Source organism: Lathamus discolor, chromosome 6 (genome assembly GCF_037157495.1).
Source record: "Lathamus discolor isolate bLatDis1 chromosome 6, bLatDis1.hap1, whole genome shotgun sequence".
In the NCBI taxonomy this organism is placed as follows: Eukaryota; Metazoa; Chordata; class Aves; order Psittaciformes; family Psittacidae; genus Lathamus; species Lathamus discolor.
This window is the reverse complement of record NC_088889.1, coordinates 88925510-88946473: the sequence shown is the minus strand read 5'-3', so window position 1 is coordinate 88946473 and position 20964 is coordinate 88925510. Positions and strand designations below refer to the sequence as shown.

The 20964-nt window shown below is 54.0% G+C and overlaps 1 protein-coding gene across 1 annotated transcript; it reads left to right on the top strand.

Annotated features, from left to right (window-relative positions):
• Positions 1-15348: 15348 nt before the first annotated feature.
• LOC136016890 (ATP-sensitive inward rectifier potassium channel 12) lies at positions 15349-17321 on the top strand. Its single transcript, XM_065684604.1, has one exon. It carries the CDS (start codon positions 15349-15351, stop codon positions 16636-16638), a length of 1290 nt encoding a protein of 429 aa, XP_065540676.1. The 3' UTR covers positions 16639-17321.
• The last annotated feature ends 3643 nt before the right edge of the window (positions 17322-20964 follow it).

Genomic DNA, 20964 nt, shown 5'->3' with positions numbered 1-20964 from the left:
GCTGGCCACCGTGCTTGCTGAGCTTCTGCATTTCCCCTTTTACAGGTAGAAAGGAGAGGTTGCTTTATTCTGCCTTTTTCTCCGGTATCACAGATTGCAAACAATGATTGCCTTAAACACAGGCTATTTCACAGCCTGCTGGTGCTTTTGGGGATGGGATCGCTGGGCGTCCAGCACTGGTGACACCAGCAGCCAGGTCAGTGCTGTGTTGACATGGCCCAATGGGCACCTTAATTTAGCTCTCCATAATTCAACTCCCCCATTGCTCATCTTTATCTTTTATAATGAAGCAAAGTGGGGCAATACCAAGTGTATTGTTCCTGCCCAGGGCTCTGGGTTGGTTTGATGTGCTGCTCATAGAGATGCAACGGGCAGGCTGGATCCTGCTCTGTTACGATGGATCCCATTTTCTCTTGTGCCCAATTCGACAGGGTCACAAGGCCCACAAGGGGCTGTTTGCCTGTAGCTGAACCCTGGATTTATTGGTTTCTGTTTGCTGCTTTTTCACCTCTTTCATTCCCATTGGTGTTATTTATAGCCGGGCCAGCCCTGCTCCCCTGCCTCCTCTCCCTCCTACCTCCCCAGGTTCTGCCTTGAGGAGGCAGGTAGCTTGTTCCCAGCAAAGGATAACGTCAGGGCTCTGCTCAAGGGCACAGGTATGAAACTTCCTGCAGGAAGAACTGGATGCAGAAATTACGCTGGAACAGCCAAATAGGGCAGATTCAAGGGAGCAACCAGGGATGCACTGAAATGATCCCCCCTGCTTGCTTCCGGCTCCATCCCATTGCTTGTGCGACCCATAAATGCTTTGCAAGGAAAACCTAAACTGCCAATCCTTTACCCTCTGGGCTGGTCTGGGGCTTGATTTGGGCACTCCTGGCAATAGCAAAGTGTCAGCTTTTCCCCCAGCTTCTTCCCTATGTGACTCCCCTAAGAGCCCTGAGGAGTCTGGCGATGCCAAGCCGCATCCCCTGAGACAGCGCAGGGTCTGGGTGCATGGCGCAGGAAGGCAGGAAGGTCTCTGGGAGCCTGGAGAGCAAATCCACATCTGCCCGGCTGCTGGCAGGATGCAGCAACCTTTTCCCCACATGGAAAATGTGCTTTTAGGGTAAAAAAACCCCAAAACAACACCAGGAAAAAGGAGAAGTCAGGAGCTGCGATGCCATCTGTGTCTGCAGCATCGCACAGCGGGGACAAGCCGCCCGAGCAGGCTGCCGTGCATAGAGCCCCCTGAGCATCTATGCAAGAGGTGGTAGGAGCCTTCCTCCTCTCGTCCTCCCCCTCGAAAGGAATGTCCTGTTTCTCTCGGGAACAACTTATCTCCTTGGCATCTCTCTCTTTGGAAGCTTTGATTTGTTTTCCAACTGTGGCTCTCCAGCCTCAGCGGCATGTCATGGATATTTCCCCCCTCCCCTGTGGTCCCCCTCCCGTTGATCCCAAGGGAAAGGCTGGTTGGAAACCTCCCCGGCAGCCCTGGCTGGAAGGGTTTGGGGCAGCAGGTTGCCAGTGCGTTTGTTTTCCTCTATGGGGCTTCAGAAAGCGATGGGTTTGGAGTCTCAGGGGGGCAATTTCCCCGGCAGCATCCAAGTTGTGTCACCTCTCTGCTTGGCTCTGTGACGACAGTGTTGATTTGAATTCTTCCAACTCAAGACTGATTTAAATGATGGTGAAGTTGGGGGGTGGCGTGTGGGAGGAGAGCACTGAGCGCTATTCTTTTTCGGTTGTCATATGCCTCCATAAAGACTTCTGCCTTGGGGATTTGCATAGATCCGTGGTCCAGATTGTGCTACCAAACCCACCGGGGGTCTGCAAAGCTATGGCAACAGCTTCTGCGCTGGCTCCTCAGTCAGGGGAAGCTGGAAAGTTTGGGTGTGTTTGCAAGTCTTATGCCATAGGCATTCCTCTTTCAGCTGGGGGCTGGAGGGCAGAAGGGAGCCCCTTCTCCGCTCCTGACCCACAGCGTTTCTCTTCCTCTGCAGCCTTGTAACCTGGGGGATGCTGGCTTCATCCTATCCTATCCTATCCTATCCTATCCTATCCTATCCTATCCTATCCTATCCTGTCCTGTCCTGTCCTGTCCTGTCCTGTCCTGTCCTGTCCTGTCCTGTCCTGTCCTGCCCTGTCCTGTCCTATCCTATCTTATTCTATCCTATCCTGTCCTATCTTAGCCTGTCCTATCCAATCCTACCCTATCGTAGCCTATCCTATAGTGTACTACCTTATCCTTATCCCATCCTATCCTATCCTGTCCTATCTTATCGCACCCTATCCCATCCTATCCTGTCCTATCTTATCCTATCCTATCCTATCCTTATTCCATCCTAACCTGTTCTATCTTATCCTATCGCATCCTATCCCATCTTATCCTGTCCTGCCCTATCTTATCCTATCCTGTTCTATCCTATCCTGTCCTATCCTATCCTTATTCCATCCTAACCTATCCTACATTATCCTTATCCCATCCTACCCTGTCCTAACCTATCCTTCCTTATCCTTATCCCATCCTACCCTATTCTATCCTATCCTATCTTATTGCAACCTTATCCCATCCTATCCTGTCCCATCCCATCCCATCCTGTCCCATCCCATCCCATCGTATCCTATCCTATCCTATCCTATCCTATCCTATCCTATCCTATCCTATCCTATCCTATCCTTATTCCATCCTAACCTATCCTACATTATCCTTATCCCATCCTACCCTGTCCTAACCTATCCTTCCTTATCCTTATCCCATCCTACCCTATTCTATCCTATCCTATCTTATTGCAACCTTATCCCATCCTATCCTGTCCCATCCCATCCCATCCTATCCTATCCTGTCCCATCCCATCGTATCCTATCGTATCCTATCCTATCCTATCCTATCCTATCCTATCCTATCCTATCCTATCCTATCCTATCCTTATTCCATCCTAACCTATCCTACATTATCCTTATCCCATCCTACCCTATCCTAACCTATCCTTCCTTATCCTTATCCTATTCTACCCTATTCTATCCTATCCTATCTTATCACAACCTTATCCCATCCTATCCTGTCCCATCCCATCCCATCCTATCCTATCCTGTCCCATCCCATCGTATCTTATCCTGTCCCATCTCATCCTATCCTACCCTATCCTATCCTATCCTATCCTATCCTATCCTATCCTATCCTATCCTATCCTTATCTCGTCCTATCGCATCCTATCCTAGCACCTGTCACTTTGCCAAGCGCTCCCTGCCTTGCACTTGAGACATCTCCAATCTGAGGTCAGGAAAAGCCCCATTCTCCATGGTTTTGTGAAAAACAGGGATTTGGGGAACAACCTCCTAGCGGGGAGGCTGCAGAATGGATCAGTCTCCTACCAGTGAAACCACAGGAGGCAAAGGAGGGGGATCGGGCTAATATTCCAGCCACAGGGAAAGCTTCATTCAGCAGTTGTAATCCATGAGGACACGCACATCTGCAGGGAAGCAGGCTCCCTTCCTCCGCCGCTCCCAGAAGGGATTCTCTGTTTAACTTGATCCTGCAGAGAAAATGAGGAAAGGAAAAACCCAACCCAACCCCAAGCTCCAGCTTTGCTCAGCTGCAGCAAAAAACCACCCCGGCAGAGCCCGGGGAGCAGCAGGGATTGAAGCCCAAGCCTGAGCCCGGGTATTTCCATAGGGAAGAGGAGCAGTGAGGGGCTGTGAGGCAGCCCCAGTGCTCTGCCAGGACCCTGCTGCCTACCTGCTATGGGCTGGGAATGACGGAGCTGGCTATGGGAATGATGAGAGCTGGAGAAATCACGACATCTCACTCTGTGCTGGTCAAATCCCATCGCATAGAACAAGTATATCCATAAAAAAGGGAGATATTTGACTTTTGCGAGGCTTGGAGAAGGATGGGGACGCCAGCGTGGCAGCCTGGCTTGCCTGTCTGACCAAGCAGAGGGGGCAAAGTTGCATTTTGGGGTAAAAAGTGGAGATCTTTGTGATGGTTGGTGCTTTGCAAGCTGCCGTTTAAACCCTGCCCTAGTGCAGCTGGGTAACATGGGAGCGTTTTTGTTCTGGTTTCAGCTCATTTTCTTCGCTGCCATTAGTTTGTATTTCCAAGGGAGCCTGGGCTTGGCATCAGACACCGACATCCTTTAATTTAACAAATGTAAAGACGGGCCCTTTTCCAACGGGAGCGATTCGAACCGTCCCGCACCGTGCTGGGTGCTGGCCGGGTCCTGCTTCCCCCCTGCTGAGACCTCCCACACTCATCACATGGATGTGACAATCATGTCATCAGCATCCCTGTCCTCTGGATCGTCAGGAGATGCCGATGGTCCCACTGGAAAAGGGCAATGGAGTGGGATGGATGCAGGAGGGGAGGGATGGAGCTCTGACCACCCCTGTGACACCTGCTGAAATCCCATCTCCACTGCCCTGACCAGCCCCTTCTCCACCTCCAGGTTTGCGTATAACAGTGCGTGTCCCCCTCTAAGCTGCTTAATGAGGGTTAAGAGGCTAATGGGCTTATTACCAGCAATTATAACCACAGCCCTGCAGGTGTCCCTGGGAATGGCCAGGGCCCTGTTTTCCATACAGGAACATCCTGCTGGAATCACTGCATCCAGCCTGGGATGCAGCGAGCTTGTCGATGCTCAGCCGGATCCCAGAGCCAAATTGGTGGCTGTTTTCAGGGTGGTTTTACACCCTGTTACAACGATCCCGGCTGTGGTTCGGGTAAAGGAGTGGAAAAGGGGGGTGGCATCCCTATGGATACCTTCCCTCTCCCGCCCTGGTCCCTCTCGCTGTGGCTCTGCAGCATCCCTGGGCGGTCGCCTGGAGACGACCGCGGCAGGTTGCCACAGCGACCGAGCCTTCGCTCAGCATCCCTCCAACTCCGCAGCCCTGGCCGAAGTTGGGAGAGAGAAATGTATCCCAGGGAGGGGACATCATCCCCCCCCCCAGCAAGCAGCAAGAGCAGGGATGGGGAAACTGAGGCACAGCTGGTAGAGATGGTGATGGAGAAGGTTTTGGAAGCTGCCTTTGGGTGCAATGGGGCAGAAAGGGGTGGAAATGGGGCTGGTGGAGGGCAGAGGGTACCCGCAGTCACTGAAGGGTGGGGGGGATAGGTGCTGATGCAGCATCTCCACACGCATCCTCCCAGCAGCAGCGGTCGATAGTCACCATGGCAATGTCAGCCGTGCTCAGGCTGTCATCGGCTGTGACATCCAGCACGTGCCGGGATGGGCTGGAGGTGTGCGTGCCCCCCCCCGAAGGGGGAACAGCCACCCAGAGCCATGCCAAACACATGGGGTCCCCTACACAGAGTGAGGGGATTCAGCACCATTCATCAGGGCCCCCTGGGGATGGGGTCCTATGGGGCCATGTGGTGGCACAGCCTGGTCCCTGGCTTTATCATAGTGAGGGAGAGGAGGGCGAAGCCCTTTGGGGTGACACTGGCAGTGGTGCCCTCCACCCCAAGCCTATAATTACAGAGGTTTCCATGGTGGACAAAGAGAGGGGATGTAGGTTTGGCATTGGGAAAGTTCTTTCTGCTCCCTTATTGGTCTATAAATACCTCAAACTCAGGCCAGGCCAAGGGGAAGGCAGTGATGTGGGCATCCAACTGCTGTGCCTCAGTTTCCCCCCTCTATGGACTAAAGCATCCCTGCTGCTGTGCTAAGGGAAAGCGCCCGCTCTTAAGGCTTTCCAGGCCCAAGGGAAGGCAGTGATGTGGGCATCCAACTGCTGTGCTTGGTCTTTCACATCCTAAAAACCATTGGGTCAGGCTTGGGGTGCTTTTAGCTGCAGGGTACTGGTGATGGGTGCTCTCCCCATTGCCCTTGCTCTGCACATCACCATCACATCCCTCCCAACCCCACCACCGCTCAGGGCACGGTGGGATGCTGGCGAGTCCAGAGCATCACTGAGGACCACTGCAGGAGGTCTGAGGTCGGGGGGGGGGGGGGGGGCTGGATCAGTGTGTCCCCCCCCTGCTCACGTGCATTCACATTTATGCTGCTTGCAAACTTTCCCCCCCGCGGGGATGTTGGAGGGCGGCCGGGGCCGTGTCGATAGCAGCGTGCACAGCGCACACAGCCAAGGGCAGCCGGGGCAGGGTTGTGTAACTGCGTGCGGCTCTTCACCGGGGGCATGTCACTGGGTCCCACTGTCCCCAGTGCTGCCGGTCCTGGGTGCTGCACCAGCCACAGGGCACCTTTGCTCCGTGCCTGCCCATTGCAGGGATGCTGCGTGATGTCTGGGTTTATACCTCCAAGGGTTGCCGATGGGCAGAAACAAGACACTGATTTTGCCCCCACAAAATCTTCTCTTGAGAGCATTTTGGGTTTGCTTGCTGGAGGAATGGTGCCCTGCTCCTTGTCAACCCATGTGTGTACATACAGAGGTTCCTGAGCTCACTAAAGCTTTGCATTCGCCTTATTTATTGTAGGGTTGTCCTGGAACACACATGGGGGTTGGTTGTTTAGGGCAAGCATAAAGTAAAAGGGGTTCCTGGCTTCTATTTCATTGTGATCTGCTCCTGTGATCCTGCAGTGTGTGCCCGAGTGAGCCACCCATCAGTGACCGGGCTGTGCAAGGGAGCAAAGGAAGGGACACAACTGGATGTGTGCTGGACATCGCTGGGTTAAAAATGACCTTTTCAGTGCCCAAGTCTCTGCCCATAGGGTCTGCATCTACCAGGTCCCTTAACAAAGTGATGCACGACAGAGGTAATGACAAGGGGGTTATTTAGGGGCATCCACATCTGCCCTTTGTGCACCCCCATCTGAGCCAGGCTTCCCAAATGATGTGGGTGCCCAGGGTGATGGTGTTGGGGTGTCCCCCAGGGCCTCACCCCCAGTTTGTGGGGTACCAGGCCTTGTGGATGCTGATGTCGGGCAGAGATTTGGCTCTTTTTTGCTGGGCCAGGCTGGGTGTCCATGGGCAGGGAATGAGGGAGAGGGAGGATTAATTGAGTGGCTGATCCCTGATGCTGATAGGGGCCAGGAGCAGTGACCCCCCCTGCGTTATGCAATGCCTGTGCTAAATCTTCATTGCAGCAGATAAAGATGCTCCCCAAAATACCCTGCCTGACCTCGGCTCTTGCAGCTGCTTGGTTTGGGGTCATGTCTGCAGCCCGGGGGTGTCCAGCTCCCCAGTAACATTGGGGTAGAGCAGAAAGGGCAGAAACCTGGGGCCAGAAAGTTGGTACCCCCCTCCCATGAGGGAGATGTCCCTTAAACAGGCTCAGCTTGAGGAATGGGAGCGTTAAATGGAGTCCATGCAGGATGTAAAAGACACTGGGACTCTTGAACTGGTTGTGGGCAGAGCCATGAGCTGGAACCATGAGCAAAGCAGTGTAAAGGCCTCCTTTGTCTTGAAGATGCTGGGTGGTATCATGTCAGGGGGTTTGTCCCCCCCAGCTGAAAAGGATGTGGATTTTAGTTCATCCCTCAGGAAGCACATGAAGATGGGGTTTGGGTCATGGCCATCATGCAGTAGCATAATCAAAGAATCCCTGGCAGCCTGGCCCTGCTGTCCGACCCGATAGGTTTGAATGTGTTGCATCCCTCTGGCTGCTCCTTTGCATCCCAAAAATCTCTGTAACCCTCTTTGAGCTGCTTCTATTCCAGTCCCCTGAGACCACTGAGGCATCCTGGGCTTCCTACTCGCTCTTCCTTGCCGCGACTGCAATTTCACTCCTTAGCCCTTAGAAATAGCACCAAAGGTGGGTGTCCCTCCATGGATCCCCATGGCTGCAGCCAGCTCCTGTACATGTAGGGAAGAAGAGAGGCTGTAATGCGAGCTGGGGAGCGATCAGCCAGGACAGCAGCGTGCTGCTGGGCAAAGTCCCTGCCGCTTCCTTACGGGAAGGAAGGAAGCGGCATCAGGCTCGGCATCTCCAGCTCTTACTGCCATCGTTGGGTAAGTAGAGCCAGGAGGGTGGCTCTGCCCAAGCATGGCTTGGCCTTTCCTCCCCATCTCCTTCTTCCTTTGCTTACAAGCCAAGTTTAGGGCTCTGCTGACACCTTAATGATGCTGAAGGTTGCTGAAGGGTGGAAATGGCAACTTTACCCCAGGAGAACTGCCTGGGATAGCAGGATGCGGGTTGTATTCCTCATCAATCAATTGAGCTTAGGTTAGGTATAAGGAAGGAGCTCTTTACTAAGGAAGTTGTGAATGCTCCATCCCTGGCAGTGCTCAAGGCCTGGTTGGAAGAAGCCTTGGGCAACATCGTTTAGTGTGAGGTGTCCCTGCCCATGGCAGGGGGGTTGGAACTGGATGAGCTTTAAAGTCCTTTCCAACCCAAACTGTTCCATGATTCTAATGCTTGGACGGAGCAGGAATAGCAGTGGGTTTAAAGCCCAACAAAGAGTGGTGGATGCTGATGAGCGGTTGATAGCTCAGCCTTGCTTACATCCCATCTCTTGCGGGAACTTGGGATCTGTGCATCCATCCCGAGCAGGTTCTTCTGCTCATCCCGCTCCTTTCCATGCTGATTCCCATCTGAATTCCCAGCCGGTGCCGTAGCGCTCGGCATCGCTCTTCCGGCGGCTCCATGGGCTCCGGCTGTCATCCCAATCGCTCCCAACCTGCCGCATGTCGCGCCTTCAGGATAAACATTTCCTGGGCGCAGGCGCTGCCCACACACGCGATGTTCCAGACGCGGCTCCTGGAGTAAAGGGGGGGGGTTTGTGATGGGCGAGAGCGGAGCGCCGAGGAACGCTGGAAAACCGCCGGTGGGATTTGGGAAAAGGACCTCAATGGGAGCTGGGAAGGATTAGTCCTCCATTAGACTGAATGGAGCCCAGGCCCGTCACCCTCTGCCTCTAACCTTAAGGTTTAAGCAGGAATTGCTCCATTAATTCACGCTGTGGAGCTCTGCCCTGGTGCTACCTGCAGCATGGGAGCCCCTCAAGGCTTCATTCCTCGGCTCGTCTCCATCGGCTTGGTGATCAAACCCACTTGGAGACATTTGCCTTTTCTATCCCGCTTTTCCCTTTCTTCCCATGGTGTTTTTAGCAGCTGGGTGCTGCCGTCTTGTTCAGGGCCTTCCCCCCTGCGCCTTTTGGCGTGTGCTGGAGGGGAACCTTCCATTCCCAATGGAAACCTGCATCCCTGCTGGGGCCCCATCAATGGCGCAACCAGGGCACAGGGGAGGCAGGAGCGTGACCGGCTGATTTCAGCTCTACCATCATCTGCTGCAGCCCCATCGCTGGCATTTGTCCTTGGGAGACACTGGGGTTGGAGCCCAGCACGTATCCAGATATGGGAATATGCAGGAGGGAGCAGGGCCATGTGGTGGAGGACAGCGCACGGAGACACCCCAAGGTCACCCATCCACAAACACCCTCTGGCCCACGCAGTCCAGGGATGCAGCTTTGGGGAGGGAAGCTCCCAGGGAAGGGGACTTGCTTCAGTTCAAAGCCCCAGACACCTCCCATCCAGGGGTGCTCATCTTCATCCCCCAAGCACCCCATTGACCCATTGCCAGCTCCCTTCTTGCGCCCAGCACCATCCAGCATCGCAGGAGGCTCTTAGGACACCCCTGGTGACATGGGGAGAGGGGACTTGGCCACTGCAGAGCCTTAATTCCTATGGCTTTTGGGAGCAGATTACTAACATCCCACGGGACAAATCCTGTGGGGAGCTGGGTCCGGAGCATCAGCAGGCTGGGAAGCATCCCTTCCCCCTCTGTAAATCCCTTCCCCGGCACAGGACAGGAGGTTACTGGACGCGAGCAGAGGTTGGATTTAAGGAGATTACAGTTTCTCCCCCGGGATAATCTAGAAACTCAATTAAAACTCTCTGGCTCTGCCCTGGGCTGCAGCAGGGCCAGGGGCACCCTGTGCCCTGCAGCCATGGCTGGGGAGCCATGGGGAGACCCCCCCGGGCATACACCAGGTAAGGGCTGACCTCCTCTCAGTATCCCCCTGCCCAAAGGGGTGCCTGAGGCTCTGCTCCCCTTCCCAGGGTGATCTGTGGGGCATTAACATCCATTCTCTGAGCTGGGGCAGCCGGGACTGGTTGTGGGGCTGGGGCTGTGGGTACCACAAAGGTTTGGGCAGGGGTCTTGCAGGGATGGGGCAGTCTGGATGCATCCCTTGGGGTTTAGGGGCATGCTTTGGCAGCACCCAATGTGGATTGACCCTGCCAAGGCCTTCCCCCCTCTCTTTGCCCTCATCCGTATTCCCAACCATGTCCGGCTGTATGGATGCGAGCAGACAGTGTTTCCGAGGGAAGCGAGATGGGGTTTCAGGGTTGGATGTGGGTCCTGTGGTGTTTCCTGACACCTTTGACACTGTGCTGGTGGGGGGGACACATCATAGGAGTGGTGGTGGGGTCCTAACTGTGAAGCCTTGGTGCTGGAGCCCGGCTGGGTGCTGAGGCTGGAACAGACACAGAGGCATTGGGACCAGGATGCTCCATCCCTTGTTGTGCCATGGATTTGGGGACCAATCGTGTGCTCAGTGCAGCCTCTGTAGGGATCTTTCCCAGGATCCCCACTGATCCAGGGCACATATAGCAGTTTTATGGCGCTTAAGCACAAGCCCATCACCCTGCAGAGGCCACCTGGCCGCGGTGGTGCTGAGCACCGCACGTGGACCCTTTTCTCCTCCCATGCGGCCGCATCCGTCCATGGCTCAAGGGGATAGGGATGAGCCAACACCTCTCCAAGCACCCCATTCCCTCCATATTCCCCACCAAGGGCCTTCCTTATCCCCTGTGCCTCAGTTTCCCCCCTGAGTGCATTATCAAGGCTTGCAGACAGTGAGGTCTCAGCTGCTCGCCGGTGCTAAGGGGGTGCATGGGGTTCCATGGGAGGGATGCATGCCTGCGGCTGTTTTCTGCCCATGTCTTTGCCAAAACAGAGCAGTTTTCTCCCATTATTAGGAACAATAACCCTGGCAGCAGAAGGAAACTGGAGGGTCATTTATAAGGGCCTATCCCCCCCCCTCCATCAACCTTTAATTTATTGGAAGGACCCAAAAGCAGGGCTTTGGAGGACCAAGTTATTAAGGCAGCAGCCTCCCCTCCGCAGCTCCACTGACCCCCATTGTGTGGGTGCTCAGTGCTGGGTCACTTCATCAGGACGGGGTGAGCAGGAGCGGTTTGAGCACCCCGGTGTGGCCACGGCAGAGCTCCCTCCTCGGTGCTGACATTGCCGTCCCGCTGCTGGGGCATGAAGGGCACTGCTGCAGGAGATAGCAGCGTTATCTCCCAGCGCAGGGCAGGCAGCAGCACCGAGAGGGACCTCATCGCACCGTCCCCCCTTCTATGGTCACCTCCATCTGCATCCGCAATCTCAGCTCCTCCGAGTCTCCATATGGGTTCATCCCACCTGAACACAGCCCATTCCCCTTCCATTAATACCACTGAGAGGTTGCAGGGGGGGGAACAGCATCCCTGACGGCCCTAAAACACATCCCTTCCAGTGGTTCCAGTGGAAAGGTGTGACGATAAATCTCACCGACACATTCAATGGGCTCTAACTAGTGACTTCCCCGGCACTGCACGCATGTCCTTGGCACACAGGCTGCTCAGAAGCTCGGTGTTAACATTTAACTCCCTTTTAAAATAGAATGAAAATAAGATTAGGCATCCAGCTTGCTGGAAACACTTGGATTCTCTGCGGGAATTCGCTTCGTGGTGGGATTTTGGTCGCTGCAGTTTAGTGGCAGGAGTCATTGCCTCTAATGTCAGCTCATTAGCTGGGGTAGTCCATGGCGCTATGGGCTGTTCCTTCCCGCTACTGATATTATGGGCTTGTTTTGTTTCCTACGTGTTAACACTATTAGTGCTGCACAAGAGCAGCAGGGGATGGTCCTGGACCTGCTCGGCACCCAGCATGGGTTTGTCAGCACTGACAATAGGATTAAGGGGGAAGAGGTTATTAGGGAAAGCTTTGAGTTTGTTCCCAGGAGGTGGAATCGTGATGCTCAGGGGTGTGAAACACGCAGAGAGGAGGCAGGGACAGGGGGACGTCACCTCTTATAACACCTCCATCAGCTGTGGTTGTGGGGAGATGCCAGGGTGATGCTGGAGGATGACCCAAGGAAGCACAGGGTCCCCATGGGGCCGGGGTTCCTCACTGGTACCCACGGCACAGCCCATCCAGCCACGGGTTGCCATGAGCTGTATCCCAGCCCGAGCCTCCCGCGGCGGCAGCGTGGGGCTGGAGCCTTCCCATTGAAACCACAGCAGAAACTCAGCTTTCAGCAAACTCGGAGAGAGTATTTCCAAACAAAACGGGGCTAAATAAAGCAGGAGCCGCAGGCGGCTGCTCCGGCAAGAGCCACTCTGAGCGCCTTTATTTAGCTGCTGTCTCCCCATGCTGATGCTGCTGCTGCCGGCTTCCAGGGGAGACTCAGCCCCAGTGGATGCGGGGTCCCGTGTGGGACCTGGAGCTGCTCCATCCCTGAAGCAGTGTCAGCCCCTCGGGTCTGTCCTGGCATCCCCCTGCAGCAGAGGGTTCCCTGGTTCTGGGGTGCTCGGGTGGGGCGGAAAGAAGGAAGGAGGAAGGAAGGAAGGAAGGAAGGAAGGAAGGAAGGAAGGAAGGAAGGAAGGAAGGAAGGAAGGAAGGAAGGAAGGAAGGAGTATAAAAGTGAGAGAAAGGAAGAATGGAAGAAAAAGAGGAAGAGAGAAAGAGAAAAAAAGAGAAAGGGAAAAGGAAGAAAGAAAGTAAAAAGGAAAACTGAAGGAGAAAGGGAAACAAATGGAAAGGGAAATGGAAAGGGAAAGAAAAAGGGAAAAGGAAAGGGAAAGAGAAAGGGAAAGGGAAAGGAAAGGGAAAGGGAAAGAAAAAGGGAGAAGGAAAGGGAAAAGGAAAGGGAAAGAGAGGGAAAGGGAAAGGAAAAGGGAAGAGAAAGGGGAAAGGAAAGGGAAAGGGAAAAGGAAAAGGAAAGGGAAAGGGAAAAGGGAAGAGAAAGGGAAAGAGAAAGTACTAGGGAAGGGGAAAAAGAAAGAAGGGAAGAAAAAAGAAAACAAAAAGAAAAAAGAGAAAAAGAAGGAAAACAAACCCAGAAAAAATAAAAATAAAAGAGCAGGAAGAAGGAAGAGCGAAGGGAAGACAGGAGGGATGGAAGGAGGGAAGGGGGAAAGGGGGAAGACAGAGGGCAGCGGTGACTGGGGAGCCCGGGGGTCCCTGGGGCTGTCCCCCAGGTGAAGGCAGCGCTGCTGCCTCCGCAGTGCCCTGCCTGTCCCCCTGCCAGCACAGTTAATCCAGCCCCAGCTAATCCTGCGCAGGTCACCGGGCGCTCTCTGCAGTTCGCTCCCTTCTCCAATGTACCAGGACTTCAGTAAAAGCCCAACAGCAAATTCACCCCGTGGCAAAAGCTCGGGGCCTGTTCCCCCCCCCGGGGACATCCAGAGGGGTGATGGAGAAACAGCCTCCTCCGGCTCCGCACGCCCAGCTCTCATTGACAAAGGAAAAGGGAGATGAATGAATGGAGCTGGTGCGGTCAGCAGGGATACTGGGGATGGGTGAGCAGCATGGATTTGGCAGTGTGAGCCCACAGCCATCCTGACACATCAGCTCTGCACGGCTGCTTCGGACCCATTTGACTTCCAAGTTGGAAATATTCAAAGTTAATATTAATGTTCGTGCCTATTTTGCTGCTCCAAATGTCTGGAAGGAGGGACAGGATCTTGTGTCGGTGTGAGCAATCCCTTGGTCTGCTGACACACCATGAATGACAGCGGTGCTTGGGGATAACACATGGTTGTGCTGGAGGAAAGGTGCTGTTTGGTGGATCAGGACCTGGGAGGTTTGGGCAGGCTGTCAGTGCTCTGCTTGTGGTGCTGGGATTCCCAAATCCCAGGCTGGATTTGGGGAGATCTTCAGTAAGAAGGCAACCCAGGGTATCATTGCTAGTCAGGCTGATGCAGCCCCGGGCAGGCTGTGCCTGGCAATGCTCCCTGGTGCTGGCCATCATGTAATGGTGTAATGGAAAGGGTGTTCTTGTCCCAGCATAGCTCCAAGCACTCGGGCTGATTGCAGGAATCGACTGCATCGATCCGATGCCAGTGGATCCGACACAGCGTGTACAGCCCGGCGGGATCGGCTGTGCCCCCAGGCATGAGCCAGGCTGGGGAATGGGGTGTTACATGGGGCTCTGCACCCATTCGCCACCACACTGCTCCTCCACGCAGGTCTCATTGCCAGCAAGGTGGTTCCATTGCTCCTGACACATCCCATGTCACATCACATAACAGGATGAGCTGCAGCAGGGGTGGATTTGGGGAACGTTCCTGCAGTGCCATCTCTATAGGGTGCTTTATGTGGCTTCTACAATGCTGTTCACTGCCTGATTCAGCCACACACGCCATTGCAGAGGGAATGGGGTCCCCTCTGCAGGGTGCCACTGGGTTTCCCCACCATCCCGGCTCGGGCTGCCTGTCCTATATCCATGCCACCCCTTTCCCAGGCAAAGCCGTGTGTAGGTCCCTGACCCTGCAGCTGAGCCCTCTAAAAAGGATCAAAACAGCTCCCCATTCCCCAGTGGCAGTTGTCCCTTCATCAGTTTTGGCCAACAAAACCCATCTGTGACCGTAGATGGCTCCGTGTCCCAATGGATGCGTTGGGAAAGTTGCTCCTCTGCCCCAAGCGAGTGCCTTCGCGGGGCCTTCTCCAACCCGCTGCACGTTGACCGTGTCCTCTCCCATCCCTGGGCTGGGAGATGGAGGTTAAATCCACATCTCCCTGAGCTTTCCCTTGACCCCAGAAGAGCTGGTGCTCAGGAGGTCGGGCGGCCGCTGCTGCAATGTGCTGGGCAGCGGTCCATCTGGCACGGGCAATGTGAACTGATGGAGCTGCTTTCAGGAGTACCTTTATTGATATCTCTAAGGAGATATCTGCTGAGGAGAACATCTTGGCCTCTCCGCTTTCCTCTCCAGCAGCCTGACCCTGCTCTGACAGCGGAGTTCATGAGAAAAGCGAAGGGGAAGAGATTCCAGTGCTACCCAAGGCTTTTCATCCGCTGCTGTCGTTGAGGCTCCCACAAATGCTCCATCTCCCCAGCAAGGTTCGCTCACTCACACTGTAGTATGAAAGGATGAGTTTTAAGGCCTTCTTCTTCCTCTTATGCCTAGGCATAAGGAGGGTTAATGCATCGGGAGGGGGGTCCTCACCCAGCAGCCACCCACCCCATCAGACCCATGGCCAAACACCCCTTTGGGTACCTTTGGCATGAGAAGTAAGAGACGTGTCCTTGTTTTCTCCTTGCAGAGCCTCTCACGGGATCAGCGTGGTGACGTGGCAGCCAAGACGTGGAAGCTTGGGACTCCTCTTCCACTGCAACAGAACTTGGGGGGTGGGCAGGGGTGGGCCAGGGGGACGCTGGGTGTCGCAGGACCCTTCGCCTTCACTGTGGGCTTGGCTCAGGGATGACTGCCGGCAGAGTCAACCCTTACAGCATCGTGTCCTCCGAGGAAGACGGGCTGAGGTTGACCACCATGCCAGGCATCAACGGCTTTGGCAATGGGAAAATCCACACCAGGAGGAAATGCAGGAACAGGTTTGTAAAGAAGAACGGTCAGTGCAACGTGGAGTTCACCAACATGGATGACAAGCCTCAGAGGTACATTGCGGACATGTTTACCACGTGCGTTGACATCCGCTGGAGGTATATGCTCTTGCTCTTTTCCTTGGCGTTTCTAGTGTCCTGGTTGTTGTTTGGGCTGATTTTCTGGCTAATTGCACTCATTCATGGAGACCTGGAAAACCCAGTTGGAGACGATACCTTCAAGCCTTGCGTTCTGCAGGTCAATGGCTTTGTGGCTGCTTTTCTGTTCTCCATCGAGACCCAAACGACTATTGGTTATGGCTTCCGCTGCGTGACGGAGGAGTGCCCGCTCGCGGTCTTCATGGTGGTGGTTCAGTCCATCGTGGGGTGTATAATTGACTCTTTCATGATTGGTGCAATAATGGCAAAGATGGCCAGGCCCAAAAAACGGGCCCAGACTTTGCTTTTCAGCCATAACGCGGTAGTGGCAATGAGAGATGGAAAACTCTGCCTCATGTGGAGAGTTGGGAACCTCCGGAAAAGCCACATAGTAGAAGCCCACGTACGAGCTCAGCTAATTAAGCCCAGGATCACAGAGGAAGGGGAGTACATACCACTTGACCAAATAGACATCGACGTGGGGTTTGATAAAGGCTTGGACCGTATCTTCTTGGTGTCTCCCATCACCATTCTCCACGAGATCAACGAAGACAGCCCCTTGTTCGGGATCAGCCGGCAGGACTTGGAGACGGACGACTTTGAGATCGTGGTCATTCTGGAAGGCATGGTGGAAGCCACCGCTATGACAACGCAAGCTCGGAGCTCCTACCTGGCCAGCGAGATCCTCTGGGGCCACCGCTTCGAGCCAGTCTTGTTCGAGGAGAAAAACCAGTACAAAGTAGACTATTCCCACTTCCACAAAACCTACGAGGTCCCGTCCACCCCCCGCTGCAGCGCCAAGGACTTGGTGGAGAACAAATTCCTGCTGTCCAGCACCAACTCCTTCTGCTACGAGAACGAGCTGGCCTTCATGAGCCGCGACGAGGAAGAGGAAGACGATGACAGCCGGGGTTTGGAGGAACTGAGCCCAGACAACAGGCACGAGTTCGACAGGCTGCAAGCCACAATAGCGTTGGATCAGCGGTCGTACAGGAGGGAGTCGGAAATATGACTCTTGGTCCTTCCATTGACTTTTCCGAGGGTATTTTTTTTCCTCCTCTAATCTCTTCCCCTAAAACCCGCTCCAATTATGCAGAACAATGCAAGTGCCATAGGAATGCTTGAGAAATTAGTATCGTTCATAGTGTTCAGTTTCATCGCAATAACCACTGAGCGGTCTGCAGGAGGGGACGGCGGCAGGGCCACGGCGCAGCTCCCGCGCCCGGTGCCCGCGGTGGGGCCGATGGCTCTGGGAGGATGGATGGATAGATAATGGATGGGTGGATAATGGGTGGATAATGGATGGAGAGATGGACGGATGATGGATGGATGGATGGAGAGATTGACGGATGATGGATGGATGGATGGATGGGTGGATGGATGGGTGGATGGATGACAAGAGGAAGGTCAGTGGGGTGCGGGAAGACGCTCGCCCCATGTGCCCCCATGGGGCTTTGCTCTCGTTGCAGGGAAAGCGTTTTCTTGGGCCCGAGATCCAAAAAGAGGAATTATCAGGAAACAAATCTTTCTCTTTTACTTTTTTTCCTTTCATTTTTAACTGAGCAGCAACAACAGCAACCAAATTGCTCCTTCCAACAGGCGGTCGGGTTCAGTTGCACAAGAACAACACTTGAAATACCATGCAACATTAACGTACTGCTTTTTAATTTGGGGGAATAAAAGGGAGGGGAGTGAGAGGTGAGAGGGTTTTTAATTTTTTCACTGAAACTCTTTGGGAGACTGTTTACCAAAATAATAATAATAATAATAATAACAGTAATAATAATAATAATAATATTAAATCTGAACAAAGTCATCCAGTATTTTACACAAATGAACTAGGGAATGAATAAGCCACCAGGGTCCTTTGAGGGGGTGACTTGCTGGGCAGATTTAAGAGCTAGAAGCCAAAACTGCATCCATTTTTGGGGCAGTTTTCTTGCCACTGGCAATGGCTTCATAGGTAGAAAAGAGACGCAAGTGGCTGGAGGTCCATGGAAGCAAAAGCAAGTGGCATAAGGACTGGCAAAGGGAAGTTAAAGCCAGACAGAGAGAAGCATCGCAAGCACAGAGATGAGCCAGTTTCAGGAAATGCTGATCGTCAGGGTGGAAATAGGGTGTGCGGCATCAGCTGCTGAAGCGTTGGGTATCCCCCGGCATCTCCGATGGGGAATTCGTGAGTTTCGCCATAACTGGGACGAAACAGTGAAAAGCACAAAAAGGAGAGCGGAAAGCTCTCAAGATTGGGATTTTCCCCATTTTTCCAACCAATTTGGTATTTTCTCCTTTGAAAAACTCATTTCAAATGTGGAAACCAATGTGACAGTCATCTTGGTGGGTTGCACTTCTTCTAGCACAGGAGCTGTCCCTGTGCCAGGCTGGGATTTAAGAATTCCCCATTCACCGGAGAGTCCTGCTTCAGAGGCAGATGCTTTCCCTAAACCAACTGAGGCCAGTCAAAAGCAACCACCCTGTCTAGCACTTCAACCCGTCCCTGCGTCCCAGCCTTGAGGTGGATCGTGCCTTAGAGATGCAAACTCATCCCACACCAAGCCCTCCGCTGCGGTATCCTGCTTCCCTGCTTGCATCCCTCCCCGGGGTGATGTCCCCTTTGCTCTGCCTCTGTGCCAGTGTCCTCATCCCACTGTCTGCTGTGGTTTAGCCTGGCCTTGGTGGCACGCTGGTTTAGCTTTTGCTAAGGCAAAGCAACCCCATGCAAGGGAAGCCTTGGCTCTTGCCCTGATCCCTGCCTTTGCAAGAGGGAGGGAGCTGGGAATAGGCAGGTTGTGTTCCCTCCATCCAGGCTGTGCTGCTCATTGGTGCTCTGGGAGCCAAAATCTGGCTCCCTGCTCCCCGTGGCTGAGGGAAAGGCTTTGATATCCGCAGGCATCCCGCACCCAACCCTGGGTGTGGAGCCCGATAGCACCCATCCTTGGGGAGAAGGTGTTGAGAGCCGGGTCCCTATCAATGCGACAGGTTCCTGGTGCTTCTCTCCCCAAGGCCCACATCAGGAAAGCCGTGTCCTGGCATTACATCTTGCTGTGGCACATCCAAACCTCGGTGGCAAAGGCAGGGTTTGTCCTGTGTCCTCATCCCCATCTTGTAAAGGGCTCTGGGGAGCAGCTTCCCCAGTGCCCCCCACTTCCCTGTGTCCCCAAGCATCGCGTCTCACCATTTGGCTGCGGGGAAGGGACCGGGACATCATCCCTGCAGTTCCTAACAGCATCCATCACCACCACTCCACACTGCCCATCATGGGGCTGCCCTAAAAGCCAGCCACTGGGAGAAAACATCCCAAGGGGCAGCACTGGGAGCCCCAAAAGCAGGGACACACAGGGATACGCCATTGAGCTCTGGCCACATCATATGCGTTTCTAAGGCAGGGAACGCGGATGCCATCCCATCACCGATCCCTTTGCTCCTGGGGGGGGGGGGGGGGATGGTTTTCCCTCCTGCTTTTTGCACCATAGCATCCAGGGGGTGGGAATGATGGAAAAGAGGGGCAGAGAGATTGTGTGTGCGCACTACCTATTTATTTTTTTAAGAAGATGCTTTTAAGTGGTTTAGGTTCTTTTGAATAAATCCTTCTTATTATACAAACAAAAGGTGCACATCTTGCTGCTGTAGGGTTCTCAGAGGGTTCCTTTCTTTATAAATATATATATATCTCACAGTAAATATTTGTATAAAACAACAGAAGGAAAAAGATAGAGATGTCTTTAAGTAAATTATTGCTTTTAACGAAACTTCTATGACTGTATAGTGTTACCTGGGAGAATAGAATAATATATACAGATGTATTTTTAAACTGCTGTGTAGGAAGATGTGAACCGGGCCGGGAAGGGCCCATGGATGGGGGGTTCGGACCCTTCCCGGCCCCTGTTCACATACCCCCTTCCCCATTCCCCGCTAGTGAGGATCTAGCTCTGGCGAGTTGTCATATATATACTGTATAGTCCTCGTCCTGGCCATGGACCACGCTGGTACATAGTGTATAAACATTATTTTTGCCTACCTGTGAGTGCTCTGAGCTATTGGTCTTCTTTCTTACCATCAGGGAGCATTGGGGCAGCTGCCCAGGCGGGGGTTGGAATCGCGTGGATTGTTAAAGAAGGAAGGGGGGAGTGGAAAAATGCCCCAAAGTGGTGTTTGTTTGGCACTTGGGTTCCAGTGAGGGGTTGGAAAGGCACAGGGATGCTCGCAGGGTGTGGGGTTTGGTGTTGGTCACCCAAGGGATGGAGCGGGATCCCAGTGGGAAGGGGATTAGAGGAGAGCGGGGGGACACGCTCCCCTTGCACCAGCCATCAGCCATTCCCTCCACGCCAAAGCCGCCCCATCCATGGAGTTAACTCCAGCGTTACACTTGATCCTTGGAGGATGGCAAGAGGCCGAGAAAGGCAAGAGCCGCTAATCCTCTTGGCCAGCATCCCGTAGGGATTGCCCTCGGCTGGGGCTTGGTGCAGCCTCCAGCACCAGCCACGGGGACCAGGAGCTGGACCCGCTGCTGCTCCCACTCGGCTTCACCCCCCAGAAATACACCAGTGCGAGCAGAAAGCGGCCGCATCCCTGTGCCCCAAACCCCCTGGATCGGAAGAGCATCCTCTGCCCATGGGAGACCTGGGCAGAAGATCCCCAGGGCTGGAAGCCATCGGGATGAGCCTTAGCTTCTCATAACCGAATTTAGTGCACTTAGTCTTCTTTTAGGGCTGGGACAATCACTTAGTGCTTAACCTTTCGCGATTCGGTGCCTGCTTGACCTTCAAACCTTTTGTAGGAGATGAATCCAGAGCCACCTTTTCTATCTTTAATAAGGCAGAACAAATACGGTTATTTTTAAACCCTCCTGCTCTTTCCTTTCCTCTTGTGCTGACAACCAAAAGAATCCCCAGTGTGTTTCCCCTCCATCTTCCATTTCTTTCACACTGAAACGAGTGTGTGGCAGCCGGGTTTGGCATTCCAGCTGGATCCTGCTCTCTCCCCCCTCCCCACCCCACTCCTCAATTCAGGAATGCTGCCATGGTGGGGTTGGCTCAGGGCAGGGTCTGGCTGTGTTAAGAGCAGGGAGGGGACATGGGACAGTGCCCAACCTGATGCCACCCATCGCTGAGCACATCTGTCCTGCTGCCCGCTCCTGGGGCTCCATCATTCCTCCATCCCTCCCCATCAAAACACCCTGGTGCTCCCCCAGGCTTGATCCCACAGGGTTTGGGGACCGAGACCCAGCACCAGTTCACATGGGCAGGTTGGCAACTGGGAGCACTGGTTTCCCAGGGGTAAAAGGCCGAGTCGCTGGGGCGATGGTGATGTGCAGCGAGAGATGAGCTGATGGATGCAATGA

Bases quoted from the DNA above. Each gene is read 5' to 3' on its own strand.
- LOC136016890 (XM_065684604.1), top strand. From the start codon at position 15,349: ATGACTGCCGGCAGAGTCAACCCTTACAGCATCGTGTCCTCCGAGGAA.